Genomic DNA, 17,113 nt, shown 5'->3' on the forward strand with positions numbered 1-17,113 from the left:
CAGGTAGTGAGAATTTACTAGATTACTATAAAGATAAAGCTAACCTGTTCATTGCTGTGTGAGGTGTTTACCCAAGTGTTTATTCCCATACCCATTAAGTTTTTTAATATGACCAAATATTATAAAATATTAGGAAATTTTCATTTATGAAACATTACTACATCTTCAGTTTCATGCACAACCAGTTAGATGTGAAATATTTCTGGCTTAAAATACTAGTGTTATTTCCTCTTTTGGGACATTCTCACATAGTTTCAACAACTGCTGTCTAAATCCCAAGATGTGGATCTTGTTTCTTCCTTGTCTAATAGAGGCAATGTTAGAAATTGCACTGGATTTTTAATAGCTTATGGACTGCTGGTTGCAGTGAAATTTTTGATTCGGAGCCAAAGTGATTATACATATTGGAAATATATGAAGGCATGAGAAACTGCTTTTCTGTTCTACAGGCAACCTATGTCAACCCACCGAGGGCATATTTCATAAAATATAAACAAAGGTTAATTATAACATGGCATAAGGGGTGAAAGTCCTCTGAGAGCTCTGATAAAGATCTCTAAGTATTAGTAAACAACGAAATAGTTTTAGGTTGTATCAATGGAATCTGCCTTAAAAGCCAGAAAAGTATTCAAATTTCCATAGAATAACTTAAAATCCCTATACCCTCAAAAGTCGGGAAATGAACAATGAAGGGATACAGCTGCCTAACTCAAGCCACATATTCTCCCCATATTATTAACCAATGTAAGTTATACTATTCCACTCAGTCTCAACTTTGCTCCCTTATAATTTACATAAATATATGTAAAGTTAGAAAGATGTGAGTAGGTGATTGTAAAATCCTCTTATCTCATCATCAAGAGGTCCATTTCCAATTTGCTACAATTCTAACTTGTAATAGTATTGCTACTTTTTGGGAGGCAGGGGAAGAATACAAATATTAATGGATTATCTTAAGAATTAGAGCTAAATAAATAGTAGATTTAAGTAGACTTAAATAAATCCCCATATACTCAACATATTTCATAGCTCCAAAGGTGACTCTCTTCACTTTTATTCATGACCCCCTCCTGTGCCTCAGTTTCTCAATCTGTGAAATGGGGACAATGATCTTGACCTCCTTTATAAACTGATTTGAGATCTGCTGAAAAGAGCTAGCTATTATTACTATTATTATTCATAAAAACCTCTTGCTACACAGTTAAAATATATTAGTTCACACCCTTACTCCTCTCATCCTCTGGAGTGCCACAGACATCTATTTTATATCTGGGTGGAGGAATCTGCACTAGTGAGTCAGCAAGACCCACTTGACATCCTCTAGCCACCTGTGGGTTTTCAGGAGAACACTACCAGACTTTTACACTAAGGTATCTGTACAATTCCCTGTTGTCGTATCATTCTTCATCACTCACTGTTCCCACCTCTGATTTACACCACCCACTTAAACTTAACGTTGTCTACCAATAAAATTTTCAAAAGTATATGCAGTAGTAAATATAATAGATGGGTTTTTGACAATCTCCTACTAATTACTTTCACCTTTTGGCATATCTGTACAAATTTTCTTTGAGGCAATATTGGGACTGCATGAGCATTATGTATGTGTGTGCGGGGGTGATGGTGATGGAGTGTGTGGCAGTGGAAACTGGCTGGATCCATAGCTGTTCATTTCCAGGCTTTTTCTAAGTCTTTTGTAAAGGATTCCCCCCCCCCCCTCCCAAAATATGTAATGTGTTTTAGGGAGTGTTGTCTGGATTCTGTGGAAATGCACTTTTAACCCTGTCTTTTTTTTGTTTTTAAAGTTTGTTTAAAAAGAAAAGGAAGATTTGTAAATGGAAAAAGCCAAAAGTTTAAGCTGGGTTGGCGTTTAAGATGAACAGGATGAGAGCCCTTCTTGACAGAGTTTGTGGCCCACCAAAGCAGAGCTCCCCTCCTTTGGCTGTAAGCATAAGAATGGCCATACTGGGTGAGACCAAAGGTCCATCTAGCCCAGTATCCTGTCTTCCAATAGTGGCTAATGCCAGGTGCCCTAGAGGGAATGAACAGAACAGGTAATCATCAAGTGATCCATCCCTTGTCGATCCATCCCTTGTCTGGAAAACAGAGGCTAGGGACACCATCCCTGTCCATCCTGACTAATAGCCATTGATAGACCTACCCTCCATGAACTTATCTAGTTCTTTTTTGAACCGTTATAGTCTTGGCCTTCACAACGTCCTCTGTCAAGGAGTTCCACAGGTTGACTGTGAGTTGTGTGAAGCATGTCTGTAGGATGGTGTCTATGGGGGGGATCATATCTCCATGAGATATAGCAGTAGTGGATACTGGAAGAGAAGAGAGGGAGGCTTTTATTCACATGGAGAATGTTTAACCTCTTGCATTTCCCTATTCTCGTCTGTGTTTCCCCAGGTCCCTTACAACATGCATCCTATTTGTCTTCCCTGGTTAACCATTATCAGTAAGGAGGGCTTTATTAAAAAACAGATTACCAAAATCTACCATCAGATACACTTATACAACTCCTATTGACCTCAGCAGCAGTTGCATGTGCAAGAACTCAGTAAATACGTAATTATCTTTCAATGTACACCATGAACTATACAGGATGTTCCGTGTAGCCAGGTTAATGTTGTGGTAGAAATACTTTTTTCTGTTCCAGTAATTGATTTCTCAATATCAGTAATGCATTGCATCTAGATTTGCATTTAATAGATATACATATATTGAAGTTGAGCAAATGTGTAACATAGAGACATGAATATATAGATTATACAGTTATTAAATCACAATATATTTAAATAATTGGCATTGAATAAGTTGTGCCACAATGGTTAAAGAAGATTGCCATTTTCCTCAAGTGTAGCACACATCTTTCATTTCTGTTAGACCAACACTGAGATAAATTCAAGAAGCAGAAATCAGAATACCTTCTCTCCAGCTACTTAACTTACATTCACTCCTTTTTAGGTACAGGGAAGCAACGTTTGCTGAAAGAGCCCAGTAGTGGTAATGCAGTATGACAAGATCAGCACTAGAATTATGCCAAGGCCCTTCATTGCCCTGGCCATTGCTTCACATGAAGGGAGACCAAACTAAAAAAAAGCCCCCCCCCCCCCATTCTGGTAGCTGGATTCCAGCACAGAAAAATACACTATAGCTGTGGAAGTTAGTCAGACTGTACTTAACTGTATTATTAGCTAGTAAGCCAATACATCTACATTATATTGTTTTATATAAGGAGAAGGGACAAGGTCCTGCTACCTTGTGCTAATTATTATTTTCTAAATTCTGCTACATAGGAAACTTTGGACTTCATTTCCTACAAAAGGATTTCTACCTATTTTTTCACTAAAGCCCCAATTTAGCACTGTACTTAAATATGTGCTTCATTTTAGTCATCTGAGTAGTCAATGAGATTTAAATTTAGGCATATGCTTACATACGTTGCTGAGTTAAAGCCTAAAAGACTCAATTATGTGAAATCACAGTACCTCTTATCTAATTTAACCATGTCACAGTATTGTCAACAGCAGATATTCAGAAATCGTGAACAGGTCACAAAAAATGATGAGATTGGCATTAAAGTAATGATTTAAAATAAATAAATAAATGTTGGTATCTTTTTCTTTGCCTTCTGCTATTTCAAATTTTTTACAGGCCCATGTGCTCAGGGTTTTCTCTGCAACCATGAGGGCTAGAAAGTTGCATTTAAAAAAAAAAAGAGAGAGAGAGAGAACTGAGATTCTCATATAATCACATGACTCAGGAGCTGAAGTTTTTAAGAAAAACTGCAAATATCATGAGACTTGCAGTCAAATCATAAGAGTTGGCATTACTGACTACTCCTCTATTTGAATCCCTCCATTAGCTTCCCATTCACATTTAAAACTCTATCCAACTCTGTTCCTCCCTGTTTAGCCTCCTTTGTTGACCTTGATTGCTCCCTGCTGCCTCCACTCTGCCAGCATTCCCACTCTTGTCCATTTGTATGTCAGCTTCTCCCACAATAACGTTTGTGTCTTTTTTTTCTTCAAGTCAACAGCCTCCTCACTTGGTTGGCCTGCTGGTCCCTATATTATTCAGATTTAAGTTCCTCTTAAAGATCTTCTTCTGCTGTGTTGTCTAAGGATAATCTTACTGAGTTGTTTAAGAAAATAGGGATTTGGTCCCTGTTACAGGGTGAGTTGCCCCTTTAGGAGGGATAAGGCCCAGGGAATAAGACTAATTAACTGCCTCTCAGTGGGGCCCGGTTGAATGCCCATGGCTTCTCTAAAAAGCCAGGCAGTACGTAGGAAGAGGAGCTAACAGGAAGCAGCAGGGCACTAGTAGAAGTTGCCTGGGGAGAGTTGTGTGAATCTGGAGAGAGGGAAAGAACCGTAGTTGGGGTAAAAGAGAGAGAACTGAGGAGTCATTGGGACAGTACTGGCCAGAGCTAGGGAAACATACCAGGTAGAAGGCTAGTGTGGAGGTCCCTAAGTAAAAGGGAAGAACTGGCTCAGCCAGGGGCAGGCCAAACCCAAGAACAAGAGGCTGATTTTGGAGTTGCTCACAGGGTTAGGAATCTCATCTGAAGGGGCTTGGAATGCTTCTTGTAGAAGCCCTGAGGTGAGCGATATGACAGAACGGTAATAAGAAGTGTGAAGAATGGCTAGTGGTGTGGAGGCTCTGGAATAGAGGCACAAGAATTACAGAACTGGGTTTATTCAATCCCAGGTAGATGGAAAATGGGCCCTGGAATAAGGGCAGAGGAAGTGGGAACAGGCTGGTTGTAGACTCTTGGGTGGGTGACCTGGAGATGGTGTCCCTGGAGTAGGGATGGAAAACTACTGCCTTTGCATCTGTTGTACTTTGCAGGTTGGTGATTTAGAGGAATTGGAATCATAGTAAAAAATAACCCCCAGACTCAGGGCCTGAATTGGACTTGAAGAGGAACATCATTCTTCTCTTGTGTGGGGGAGCTGACCATCTGTCTGATCTGTGGGAGAAAAGATGGGCAATTTGGTTGACCCTATGGACAGCAGGGGGAAGCTGAGGCAGGATTCACCTGTATTGCCATGGTTGACTGCTCAAGGGTGCAAGCCGTGTTACATTCCTCGTCTATTGTAGTGCTATGATTCCTTATGGACATTTTTTTACAGTAAAATTTAATCCTGGAATGACTGATTTTTGCACTTAGCACCGGGATTGAAATCCTGGCTCCAAAGGGAGTTTTGCCATTGGCTTCATAGGGCCTAGGGTTTCACTCAAGGACTCTTCTCCAGACTATAAACTCTCTAGGGTGGTGGTTGTCTTTTTTTTTTTTTTTTTTCCTTTTCCTCTTCCCACCCCCCACCATTAGTACAGTGCCCAGCACAATGAGTCCCTGATCCCTTGTTGGCGATTTTAGGTACTATTGTAATGTTAATAATAGTTGCATATGACCCATTTCTAGATGCTTTGGTTTCATAATGTTTTTGAGAATAATATATAAAGTAATAAAGCACACACAATCTATCATATTAAATTTTCTTCTATAACATATGCTAAGATTGTACACATTAATAACAATGCTTTAAAGTTTACATTTTACTAGGAAAATAAGAGAACAAAATACTATATATGTGCAAGTTTTGGGAGTTAAGAGAAACTAAATCTTGAACTCTTTATCTTTTTTTGAGTGCTCTATTTCACATTTTTAACATAGTATTCGGATGAGCGTGTGTTCTTTTCATTCCCCTGGGTTTCTCAAGAGAAAAATCTAGAGATGTGCAGCTTACAAGCTCTGTAGCCTTCATGAATGGAACTTGTCCATAGGGCCGGTCAAGAAACATTTTGTAAAATAATTCCAGGTTTTGAAATTGTTTAACACGAAACAAAAATGAGACCTTTAGAAAACTTGTTTTTTAAACACTGTTCCCTCCACCCAAATAGCCAATAACCTGGTTGGGGTACTCACTCCAAATCAGGCTGAGCAGGGAGTTGAACCTGGTTCTCCCACATCCCAGAAAAGCATCTTAAACACAAGGTTATTGGCTATTCTGTCACTCTGTTCTTCTCCGTCCAGAAATTCAACCTTGGACCTGATGGAAACTATTGTCCATAATATTTCTTTAAAAATTTTCGATCAGCTGTATGTGTCAGTTCCTTACATTGCAGCTATTTGGTTTATGTACTCAGCACACATTGCCAGAGGAGCTTTTAAATTTCTCGGAAGCTAATGAATTTATGGAGCTACTATACAAACATGCTGTAAATTCCTTGGTCTGGAGCTCGGCAGCTGGCTGCATCTTTACAAGACCCAATACCCCTTGCTCTAAAGTGATTAATCCTCCTGATCTTACCTCTCTTCCAGCTTCAACAGCTGAGCTTGTAAATTCCCCTAACATACAGGGTTAATTAACTGCCTGTGTACTACATCAGCCTTCATGTGCATAGTTAAGAACTTGAATTTATTAAGGTCAAGAAAGTGTGTTGGGGTTACTGGCCCCTTAAGGGGAGATGGGCCTGGCCCCACATGTGACTAATTAGCTGCATCCCAGCTGAGGTTGTGGGGCTAAGGGTCACTTGATAGCCTGAAGAGGACCTGGTTCTTATAAAAGCTAGTGCTCAACTGGGCTAGAGAACTGCCAGAAGGCTTCTCTAATAGGGGAAAAGAACCCAGCTACTAGGTGACTCCCAGGTAGGTGGCCTGGAACATAAGAATTGAAGGAGAAGATAGGTGCCTGCAGGAAGTCCCTGAGTCAGGGCACAGATCTGGAGGAGCTGAGACAGGGGAGGAACATGTCTCTGAGCACTGTAGCCAAGGTGGGGCAGAGGAACTACTTTAGCTGGATATGTTGTCCAGATATTTGGCTTAACCAATGAATTGAAGTGCCTGAAACAGACTTGGCTCTTGTGTTGGTTCTTTCCTTGACTGATGAAAGAGCCCACCAACCTGCACAAAACCTAGTTAGGCTCTTAAATAAGTAACCTGATTCTTCTGAAGTGCTGAGCATCCAGCAGCTCCTACTTAAATCAACAGAGTTGCACCTGCTTAAGGTGGGGTTGAGTTTGGTCCTGAGATCTAGTTCATGCTTCTATTTCAACCTGGTTAGATAGTTCCTTTCATCAGTTTCAACTTTTGCAGATATCTGCTGCTAGTTATACTTAAGATGAAGACTTCCCACAATATCAGTCCAGTATATTAACAGAGTTTCCCTGACTGCATATTTCATAATGTTGGGGTATGTTCATGGCCTTTTTCTCTGTTGCTATAGAGAGAGAATTCAGTTAATCTTGGGCACATTTTTAGTCTTATCTTGGGCACAGATCAAATCTCATGATTATACTTGGGTGGGTTCAAATACAGCTGAAGGCTATGTGGGATTTGTCCTCTAGCTTAAGAGCTGTAAAAACACACACACTGATTCTTTCAGTTTCAATTAAGAGATACTGGTGACGTGGTCTTAATGACCCCTCTCACAAAAAAGTATAGCTTTCTACTACAGAGTAGAGGGTGTGGGACGGTGTCAGTCTTACCAGCATGAGGTTGGGAGAGGCATGTGAATTACAAATGAGTAATGCAAATAACCCTAAATGCATGCTGATAAATCCTTTACTATTCAACTTCATTATGTATTCTGTATATGGCACATTTCAGAAAAACTGTTTTAGGCATTGTCTTTAGCTCCAAATAAGCTAGTCAGGCCTTTGTAATTAACTACAGTGACTTTTATTGGGTAAGAAGAATAAAAATGATTAAATAAAACACAAATGAATTGAGTTAGTACAGTTTACAAACTGTAACCAGCACCTCTTTGTTCAGTTTGGTATCCACCCCAGCTCCAGAGGCAGCTGATGGCCTTGAACTTTGCCATACTCTGTCACAGCACTTAAAGGTCCCAGCAGCATTTAACTCACCAGACCCCACAAACATGTTTTAGAAAATTTTTAAATATTTTATAGGGACTTTTTTTTTTTTTTTTTATCCCTGAACCTATAAAATGAGGTGCCTTAGTTACCATGAGTCCCACTATACCAGGCATAGAGGGATTTATTAAATCCCTGTACACTTTATGGATAGAAGACCCTTTTCAGATCATTTTAGAGGTGTTTAAACCCACAAATTTAAAGTCCAAAAGCTGAGTCTTTCCGGGACCAGTGTGTGCTGGATTCTGTTAGTGCCTGAGGACCTCCCCTTTTCTATGTTGCAAAACCTCTGTTTTACCTCTCACAAGGGCTACAAGAGACCAGACTTTAAACTTGTGAATTTTTAATATGTTGAATCGTGCCCTGATTGTGCATTTGTAATTTTTTTGAGTGGTTACATAAAACATCCGTTCAGGTATCAGTCTGAGTTACAGTAGTCCCACATCCCTGAGTAATTCTTATCCAAACTATGGCTCGGATTTCCAAAAGAGCTTAAGGGTATTAGTGGACAAATCCTATTCAACTGGGTGCCTAACTCTTGGGCTTTGAAAATTCTACCTTTATTATTATTATTTAGTAATAATAAACTGTGTTCAGTATGCACTTCCCCTGCACTCTGCCCACTGCTCCATCTTTGCTGAGGCTAATTTGAATAGTCTAAATCTCAGAGCAGCTTTGAGCAGCCACTTGCTTTCCCCCAAATATGGAATTGCCAACAACATTTCTCTAAGCTGATGCCCGGGACAAACAATTGTCAGTTGTTGTTTGCTGGGACAGATCTAAGATCTAATATCTCACAACCCAGCAGAGTTAGAAATGGGAGATTTATACCCTTAGAAGGCTATATTTTCCTCTGTCTTTCATTGCACTTGCTTCTGGCCCTGGAAATTCTTGAGATTTTGGAGTTTAAATTAGTGACATTTTTATATGTAGAAAAGCTATTTTAGGAGGGTTGGGGAGGATTTTAGAAAATCTCTGACCTTGGGTTTTAAGAAGCTGCTGTTTGTCTGTATTGCAGCCTTTGTTTCAGAAAGGTGATAGATATTTTTTTTCATGAGTAAAAGTAAAAAATTATTTATTAATTTTACTTGTGTCTGAATTTGACTGAGAGTTCATACAAGGTGTTTCACTCATACGGTATGTTCTCTTCTGAACTCAGTTAACAAGTATCACAAAAGCCAATATGAAGTAGTAACATATGAAGGAAATCACTGACTCTGTTGTTCTTACTCACACACAACTGACTGATCAGTCTTTAGTGTGTTCTGTTTCCCTGCTCATCCTCCCCTGTACAGGTGTGCTGCAGAGGCTTGGCAGAAGACTTCACTCTTACCCTGTACCCATTTTCTGGTTGCATGAGAGCAGCTTCAGACAGCCTGCTACCACACTGGAGCAGTGCTGGTGGAACTGGAGATGGGAAAATGTTATCTTTCTGAAAGCTTTACAGATCAGGACTGCAGCCTGGAGTAGCATGTATTGTAGCAACATGAGGTCCCAAGTCTGGAAGCAGGCTGGCTCTGAGGGTTCAGGTAGTCCCACAACTGCATTACATGAACTTGGAACCCCACATCAAAAAGGCTTTTGGTTCCAGGTGGGGGAAACATGGACGGAGAGGAAGCATTCAGTGTGGCTTCCTGAAGGATTGTTCCTATACATCTTAAAGGTATTAAGAGAGTTGGCAAATTACTTTCTTATAGCACTGAAATTTTTTTATATAAATAATGGACAGTTGGGGAGCTACAAGAAGATTGGAGCAAGGCATATGTAGTACAGTAACTCCTCACTTAACGTAGTTATGTTCCTGAAAAATGTGACTTTACGTGAAACGATGTTAAGCAAATCAAATTTCCCCATAAGAATGGGGGAGAGGGGGGTTAGGTTCCAGGGAAAAAATTTTTTTTGGCCATACAGTACTATAGTTGGGAGGTTCCCCCGCCTTACCCCACACAGGCACAGCCCACTGACACTGGAGACAATGAGGCAGGCAAGGAGGCTGAAGGTGGTGTAGGCTAGGAGAAGCATGTTGCACAGCAGCAGCAGAAGCTTCCCCTACTCTGCAAGCACCAGGGGCGGGGGGCTCAACCTTCAGCCCGCCCACATTCCCCCTCCCCCCAAGCCCCCACCCTTAACCCGCTTCTTCTCCTCCCCCCTACACTCCCTTTACTCAGCACGCCACGTCCTAGCTCCTCTCCCCGCCCTCCTGCCCGTGGCAATCAGCTGGTTTGTGACATTCAGAGGGCAGGGGGAGGAGCGAGGACTCGGTGCACAGGCTCCCCCCTCCCTCTCCTGCCCGAGTCAATCAGCTGGTTTGTGGCGTTCTGGAGGGAGGGGGAGCCTGCACGCTGAGTCCTTGCTCCTCCCCGCTCCCTCCTGAACGCCGCAAGCCAGCTGATTGCCGCGGGCAGGGGGGGGGGGAGAAGGCGCTGATCCGCAGGGTCTGCCGGCGGGCGGGAGGTGCTGTGGGGGGATAGGGGGGCTGCCAGCTGTGGACAAAGCAGGCAGCCAAACGACGTTACAGTGAAGCATTGCACAACTTTAAATGGAACATGTTCTGTAATTGAGCAGGGACGTAAGATTGAAACAACGTTAAGAGAGAGGACGTTAAGTGGGGAGTTACTGTACTGATGTACAATAAAGGGAAAAGGAGAGATCATGGCAATTACCATCCTGCAGATGTAACATCTGTTCAGTTTGTCACCTCATTACTAGAAAGCTACCAACAAATTGAAAAAAAGTTCGAAGAAGAGCATAAACCTGATTACAGTTCCGAATGAAGCAAGATTACAGTATCTTCACCTGAAGACTTAAGAGGGCACATGTTTAGAGTGTACATACCAAGGAGAGAAAAGGGAATAATTTAGAATACTAAAAGGGGATATAACTAGGAATAAGGATATGACAGTAAAAAAAAAATGTCAGTGTAGACATCCTGGCTGTGGGGTAATCTCCTGAGGGAAGCAAAGGAAAACTTCTTTTGTTGGTGCATTTACAATTAGACTGGATAATACTAGTTAATATACAGTAGGAAGCAATCCTTCTCTGTGGGAAAATGGACTAAATGGCCTAATTGATGACTTCCATTTGTTGAATCTGTAGACAGATGGATTTAGGTTAGTGGAGAAAGGTACTATGTTCACCATGTGTTTCACATTCTCTCCTGACATACATGCAGGGGAGGAAATAAATGTTATAAGACCTCTAGATAATTTTAACTGCAAACAAAAGGTCATAGTGATAAAGAAAAGGAGGGTCCCGCTATCTCTTGTCAGGTTCTTCCTTCAGGCAAATCCAGATTACACAATGGACAACTGAAGTCTTGAAGGGAGAGTAACAGACATGGTTAGAGCACAGGATTCGGAGCCAGGGACCTCTGAATACATAGGTCACCTTAGGCTATGTCTACATAGCCCTGCATTTAGAACTGGGGGCAGATGTGTGTGGGTGAATGGCAGCACATGCTAGTGTGCTGTATGGTAACTTCTCCGTGTGGATGCTGTGGGTGTGAACTAAAAGGTACATAGTTTGAATTAACGTAGTTCAGTTTAAAGAGGTCTATGTAGTCCAAACTGCGGTGCTATGTACATGAGCCATCAGACTCCAACTCCTTTGCAGCCTTGGGCAAATCAAAATCTCTGTTTTCCCAGTCTGCAAACTGGGAATTATGCCCACTCAGTTACCTGCTAGGACTGATGTGAGGAGTTAGTTAATGTTTGTAAAGTGCTTTGAAGATGAAATATGCTATGTATATGCTGTCAGATCTGCTATCTAAACTTCCCCTTTTCCCAGAATTTCCCCAACCTGTGTGCGTAAGTCTCATTAATGAATATAGCAGAGTATAAGACATGCTAGACTTTTTTGTTTTATTGCCTTCTGATTTAAATACCTAGATTAAAGCCGGCGGTGCTATCTCAGCAGTAAAACTAGACATGAAGGTGAGTGAAACTACTTTCCCACTGCCTTTAGCTAATCAAAGTTTTATTTTGTCTGAAACAATTCTTGCTATATTGAGGTCTGACAGACGGGAGGGTCTTTCTCTGGCAGGTCAACACTTGTCACTTTTATGTCTGTTTCTCTTTCTACGGAACAAAATGGTTCATTTTTAAGTGGTTGTCTGAGCTTGTTTGCAAACTGATAGATTCTAATCATTGCCTGGATGAATGCCTGTGGCTTTGCAAAAAGTTGCAGTGAATCACCATAAAAATGATGACTAAGCAATCCAAACAAAGTAAGTGTGATGTTTCTGATGAGAATGAACGTTTACTTCCATGACAAGTAAATTTCACTGCAAACTAGGGCCGGGTGCAAGAAAGATGATGGATGATTATCTTAATCTAACATGTGGCAGTTTTATATTTACGATAGTGCTGTGTTAACCCAGTGTTTCTATATAAATAGTAAGTGTTCAGTGAAGAAACGGCAAACTGATGAATAACTTAGTTGTTTGGTCATATTATAAGCCAGTGCTTTTCTGTTGTTGGAAATAGATGCAAATATAACTGCCAGAAACCAATACCTTGTTGCATATTGTTCATAATTTCAACATTATGTAGTTATTTGGTTGTACAGGCAATTGAATTTAATAGGCTGATGCCAAATGGGCTACCCATGGAAAAAGAAATATTAAATACAGAGACATCTGCTCCTGTTTTCTAAGTAACATTGCAGAAACTGAGAACACATCACATTAATACAGATGCTTTTTATTATTTGCTAGTTACAATTAAATGCAGGGTTTTTTTTTAATGTGGTTGGTGATGAAAGAGTGAGCGGAACCTCGGAGTGGGGGGGAATGTTTCAGATTATGTAGACCACAGCTGATAGTTACATAGTCCACCACAAACCCTGTTCTGGCTTGGGTTTTCATTTTGTAGTAGTGTATTCAAGCCATATTTGCAAACCACATTCCACTAAAGCCTTCCCATGTTTGTAGCTAGCTGTTCAGTAATGTGCTCTGACTGGCTGAGGGGGTTTGCAGTTCAAGCAGACTTTGACTGGAGGCAAATATTTAGTTGTTAATCTCTCCCCTACTACATAATGATGCATGGAACAAAACCATTAATGGCAGTTATGTTATTAAAAGGCCATCCTTTGAAAAGAGAATGTGACCTAGGGAGAGATCTGTGTGTCTATCTTTTAAAGATATGAGATGGCTGCATATTTGTATATGAAGGAGTAAAAAATTATTCACGACTATTCCATCTTTCCCATTCCAAGTGAAATGTTCTTTGGAGTGTGTGGTTCTTGTATTCTTGTTCAGTGGATAGATCATTTATTGACAGGAATGTTACCTGAAACAGCAAGTTTCAGCAAACATTATAAGATATTTGTGTAAAAAAGACTTCTGAATATACATAATCATGAGTATTTGCCTTGGAAACTTGATTAGAAGACTAAAGGCTCATCCTTTAAGAGCAAATAAACTTGTCATGAACTATGTCTAATCAAAATGCCTTAACTCTTGAATTTCAAATATGAAATACTCAACCCAGTACTAAAAGGTCTCAGTCATGACCGTGGGCCATACAGAGGAATTAGGAAACCCATTACTGCCCTGTGCAGGCTATCCTCATTGCTAGACACTGCACATGAGGAAGAACAGGCGTGGGTTGGCTGCTGCTCCTCATGCCACTCATGCAGGTGATTGGGGAATAGGCTGTGCAGCTGAGGGAAGTAAGCTGCTCCAGTGAAAGCTGCATCATCTTATTTCTCTCTCTGAACAACACAGAAGTAGATTAATAATCCAGGTCCTGACCTGCTTCTGAAGTTGTAAGGTTACAATCCAGCCCATAGCAGATTGCATTAATAGAAAAAGAGGATGCAGTGCACTTTTTCAGTAATGTAGCTTTCTTGTCCTCTTTGGTTTTGCTGCTTCTGTAAAAAGTTCAGTTTGAAATGTCATGTAAGCCTCAATCCACCACTTGCAATCACTATTGTTCAGTCACAAGCAGGGGAGAAACAAGCAGAGACATCTTAGTCTCTGTCACAGAGAACAAAAATGTAACTCTGATCTTTTATGTTGTCTTTCAGTAATTGTGTGGTAAGTGACTTGAGGGTGTTTTTTTTTTTTTATTTAACTAATTTCCCCTCCCATCTGACTTTGCTGTTGATGTGGAGGAAAAATATAGTTTTCCATCTCCACGCTTCTGAACTTTGCACTGAGCAGCATTTTCCACCATGGAGGCCAAAGGGAAATCCACCCCTGTCCAGAAAGTCCAAAAACAACTTTTAGTCTGAAGGGTTGATGGTTCTAAGAGGGATGCTACCTCCTGTGCTAGCAGAGTGAAGCAAATGTCGAATAAATATAAATTAATCAGCTCCCGGTCAGCTTGGGTTTAATTTCCATGAGGATGGAATGAATGGCTTTTAAAAGGAAAGTAGAGCTTTCCTTTATATTGCAGTGTAATTTCTAGTTACCCTAATTCTGTCCATCTGTGTCCTCAGGTTCCCCAGAGGATAGAAGAACAAAGTTCTGAAGACAGCAGCGCAGGAATCCCAGGCATATGGGGCAGTTGGGGCCCCTGGTCTGCTTGCTCTCGAAGTTGCAGTGGTGGGGTGATGGAGCAAACCCGGCCCTGCCTCCCAAGCTATTACCACGACAGGGCTTATTCTAGACCAGGGCAACAGTACCCAGCCTTGGAAAGAACTCTTGCACCCCAGCATTCCCACCGTCGTGAAGATCCATTGACCCCTTATTCCGGCCATGTCATTTCTGCCATCCGTACATCCGTGCCACTTCACAGAAACGAGGAGCAGCTTCAGAGAGGTCTTTGGGCTTCAGTTTCCTCCACGGGCCGCAATGACAGCCATCTGAACAGAGGAACGTTGAGAGGCAGCCGCCATTCTCAAAGGCAAAGAACCAAGCCAGAGAGGAGGTACTGTTCCTGCACGTGTAATTGATTCCATAGCTTGGTGTGAATGGTGTGTTTGAAGAATGTGTCTCTTCATGCCAGATTTACATTAATCGATGGGAAAATCTCAGGGAAGAATAGCATGGGTCTGTAATATCCACAAACTGTTTTGGAGGGCTGTCTCAAGAGAGAGCTTGTGATACTCTGTGTATTATATTTCAATATCTGCTGTTTATGTTCTAAAACCAAAAACGAGTGTGATAATTTTGCCTGCAGGCAAAATAAAACTGCAAGCTATTTTAATATCTCAGCTTAAAATATAATTTTGTGATCTAGTAATTTCCCCCATGATCCATTACCCTTTGCCAACCTAATATTAAACCTAGTAAAGGATAACTGTGCTATGCCCCTCAGGTACCAATCTCATCAGCCTATTCTAATTAGAACTAGTTTGAAATTTTGTCTTCAAACCTACTTGTGATGAAAAATGGCTTTTTAACCAAAGTTTGCGTTCTGGTCAAAATTTCCTGTCTTTCAATAAAAAGGACTTTTCAAGGACTTTTTGGTTTTCTGGTTCGTTGTTTTTGTTTTGTCGTCCCTTCCCTTTTTTATATCCCTTTTGCTTTTTCTATAGAAAAACTGATTTTTTTTTGAGTAAATGAACCTTTTTCCTTAAAAAAAAAAAAAAAAAAAAAAAAAATTTAAATGCTTACCTTGACTAGCTCTGATTTTAATATACACTGACTTCAGTGGATATTAATCATTTTAACAATTCAGCTCCTCTCTTCTGATTTAATATTAACTCTGTTCCTGTCGCTCCCCAAAGACAGAACTTCATTAGTTCATGCCAGAATCTCAAAGCTTAAAATATAGTTGAGAATGCACTTACCATCAAGCTACCTGTGGCCATGCCCACCTTTGAGGCCTAATTTCTTGGGTAGACCTGCGATCCTGTGCTACCTTGTCAAAGTTTGCCTTTCTATGCTCTGTTTCTTTGCTCCTTCAATTTCAACTGGCTGGCTGGTTGAGAACCCTTGCGCTTACCCTGAGATAATCCCAGCAATACACCTGTGGCTCTCCATTTCTGGGGAAAAGGGGCTGACTTGACAGCTTGCAGGAAAAACTCTCCAGTCAAACAGCAGCAGCATACTTGTTCCCCCTATGTTTGTCTCAGTGAGGCCTGCACGTCAAAGCTTACTTGAAATCAGACTAGGTTCAGATGCTGATATTTCTAGTTCTGGGCAATTTCACTTTATTCTTGTTTCTCCAAAAATACAGAAATTAAAGAAATAAAATATGTGAATGTCCCTGAATCAGCAGTGCAAAGCCATTCTAAAACGGTCTGTCTGATCCAGCCTTCCCTGCCTAGGTGGAATCCTCTGGTGGGCTACAGCTTCTGTAGCATTTCCGCTATCAACCTGCTGGACTTGTCTGGTGTTTCCCTCTCCACTCTGGCTATCCCTAGCTGTGGTAGCAGCTCCTGGGGGCGATTGGTGGCTGGCGCAGCTTATAGCAGCCTTTGCAGTTGGAAAAGGAGATGAACAGAACATTTAGGAGAGGAGAATGGGCAGAACTCAGTATTGAACGTTGTGTAGAAGTCAGTATTGAACGTTGTGTAGAAGCCTCGTAATATGGAATCTTAAAATGAGGATAAAGCCTAATTCAGCTCTGCTTTCCTGTATGATGGAAGTCCTCTAGATTTATGTTGGGGATTTTTATTTTTTTACACTTCTCTAGGTATGATGCAAATCTGTGTACAGATGTATAGCAGTTTTTCCAAGGATGAAGTCTTGAAAAGACAGTGATTGATATTGAGGTGTTTAAGTCTTATTTATGTAACAAATTATTTCCTCCTTGTGTAAAATGGTCCCTTGTGGCTTTAGAGCCTATTATGTTGTGTAACTTTGAGATGTTTTGCTGGTGACTGTAAAGACACTAGGAATTTTTTATTTTAATTTAAAATGAAATGGATTAGCATGGCAGGCCTAATATGTGTTCTTAATTTTGTAAAGTCCAGAGGTCAAATGTTTGTTGCGAGGGGGGGTGGGTAGAAAATGAATTCCAAATATTAATGAGCTCTACATACAATTTATATACTGTAAAATGTGTTCTTCAATAGCCCATACAATGGGGAGGAACTGTTCCAAGTCATTCAAAAAAGTCTGTATTTTAATAATGTAGAGAATTAGTTCAAAGTTTTTGGAATATTTATAATTACTGTTTTCAGATTTATATATGATCCATAATTTTAGTAGATTTCTTTAAAACAATAAAATAGGAATTAAGATTTGTGACTGAGAAGAGCTAACATCTGAAGCATAGTAAGATGAAATGGGACTGCTTCCAAGTCAAATATATTCCACAAGCAATGGGCG

General features: G+C 40.6%; 1 protein-coding gene across 1 annotated transcript in view; it reads left to right on the forward strand.

Moving 5' to 3' along the window:
- THSD4 (thrombospondin type 1 domain containing 4) overlaps positions 1–17,113 on the forward strand; it is a 598,412-nt gene that overhangs the window by 15,803 nt on the left and 565,496 nt on the right. The window contains exon 3 of the mRNA XM_065412285.1: positions 14,332–14,762. Coding sequence (XP_065268357.1) covers positions 14,332–14,762 — 431 coding nt within the window. The remainder of the gene's footprint in view (positions 1–14,331; positions 14,763–17,113) is intronic.

This window comes from Emys orbicularis, chromosome 10 (genome assembly GCF_028017835.1).
Source record: "Emys orbicularis isolate rEmyOrb1 chromosome 10, rEmyOrb1.hap1, whole genome shotgun sequence".
Taxonomy (NCBI): domain Eukaryota; kingdom Metazoa; phylum Chordata; order Testudines; family Emydidae; genus Emys; species Emys orbicularis.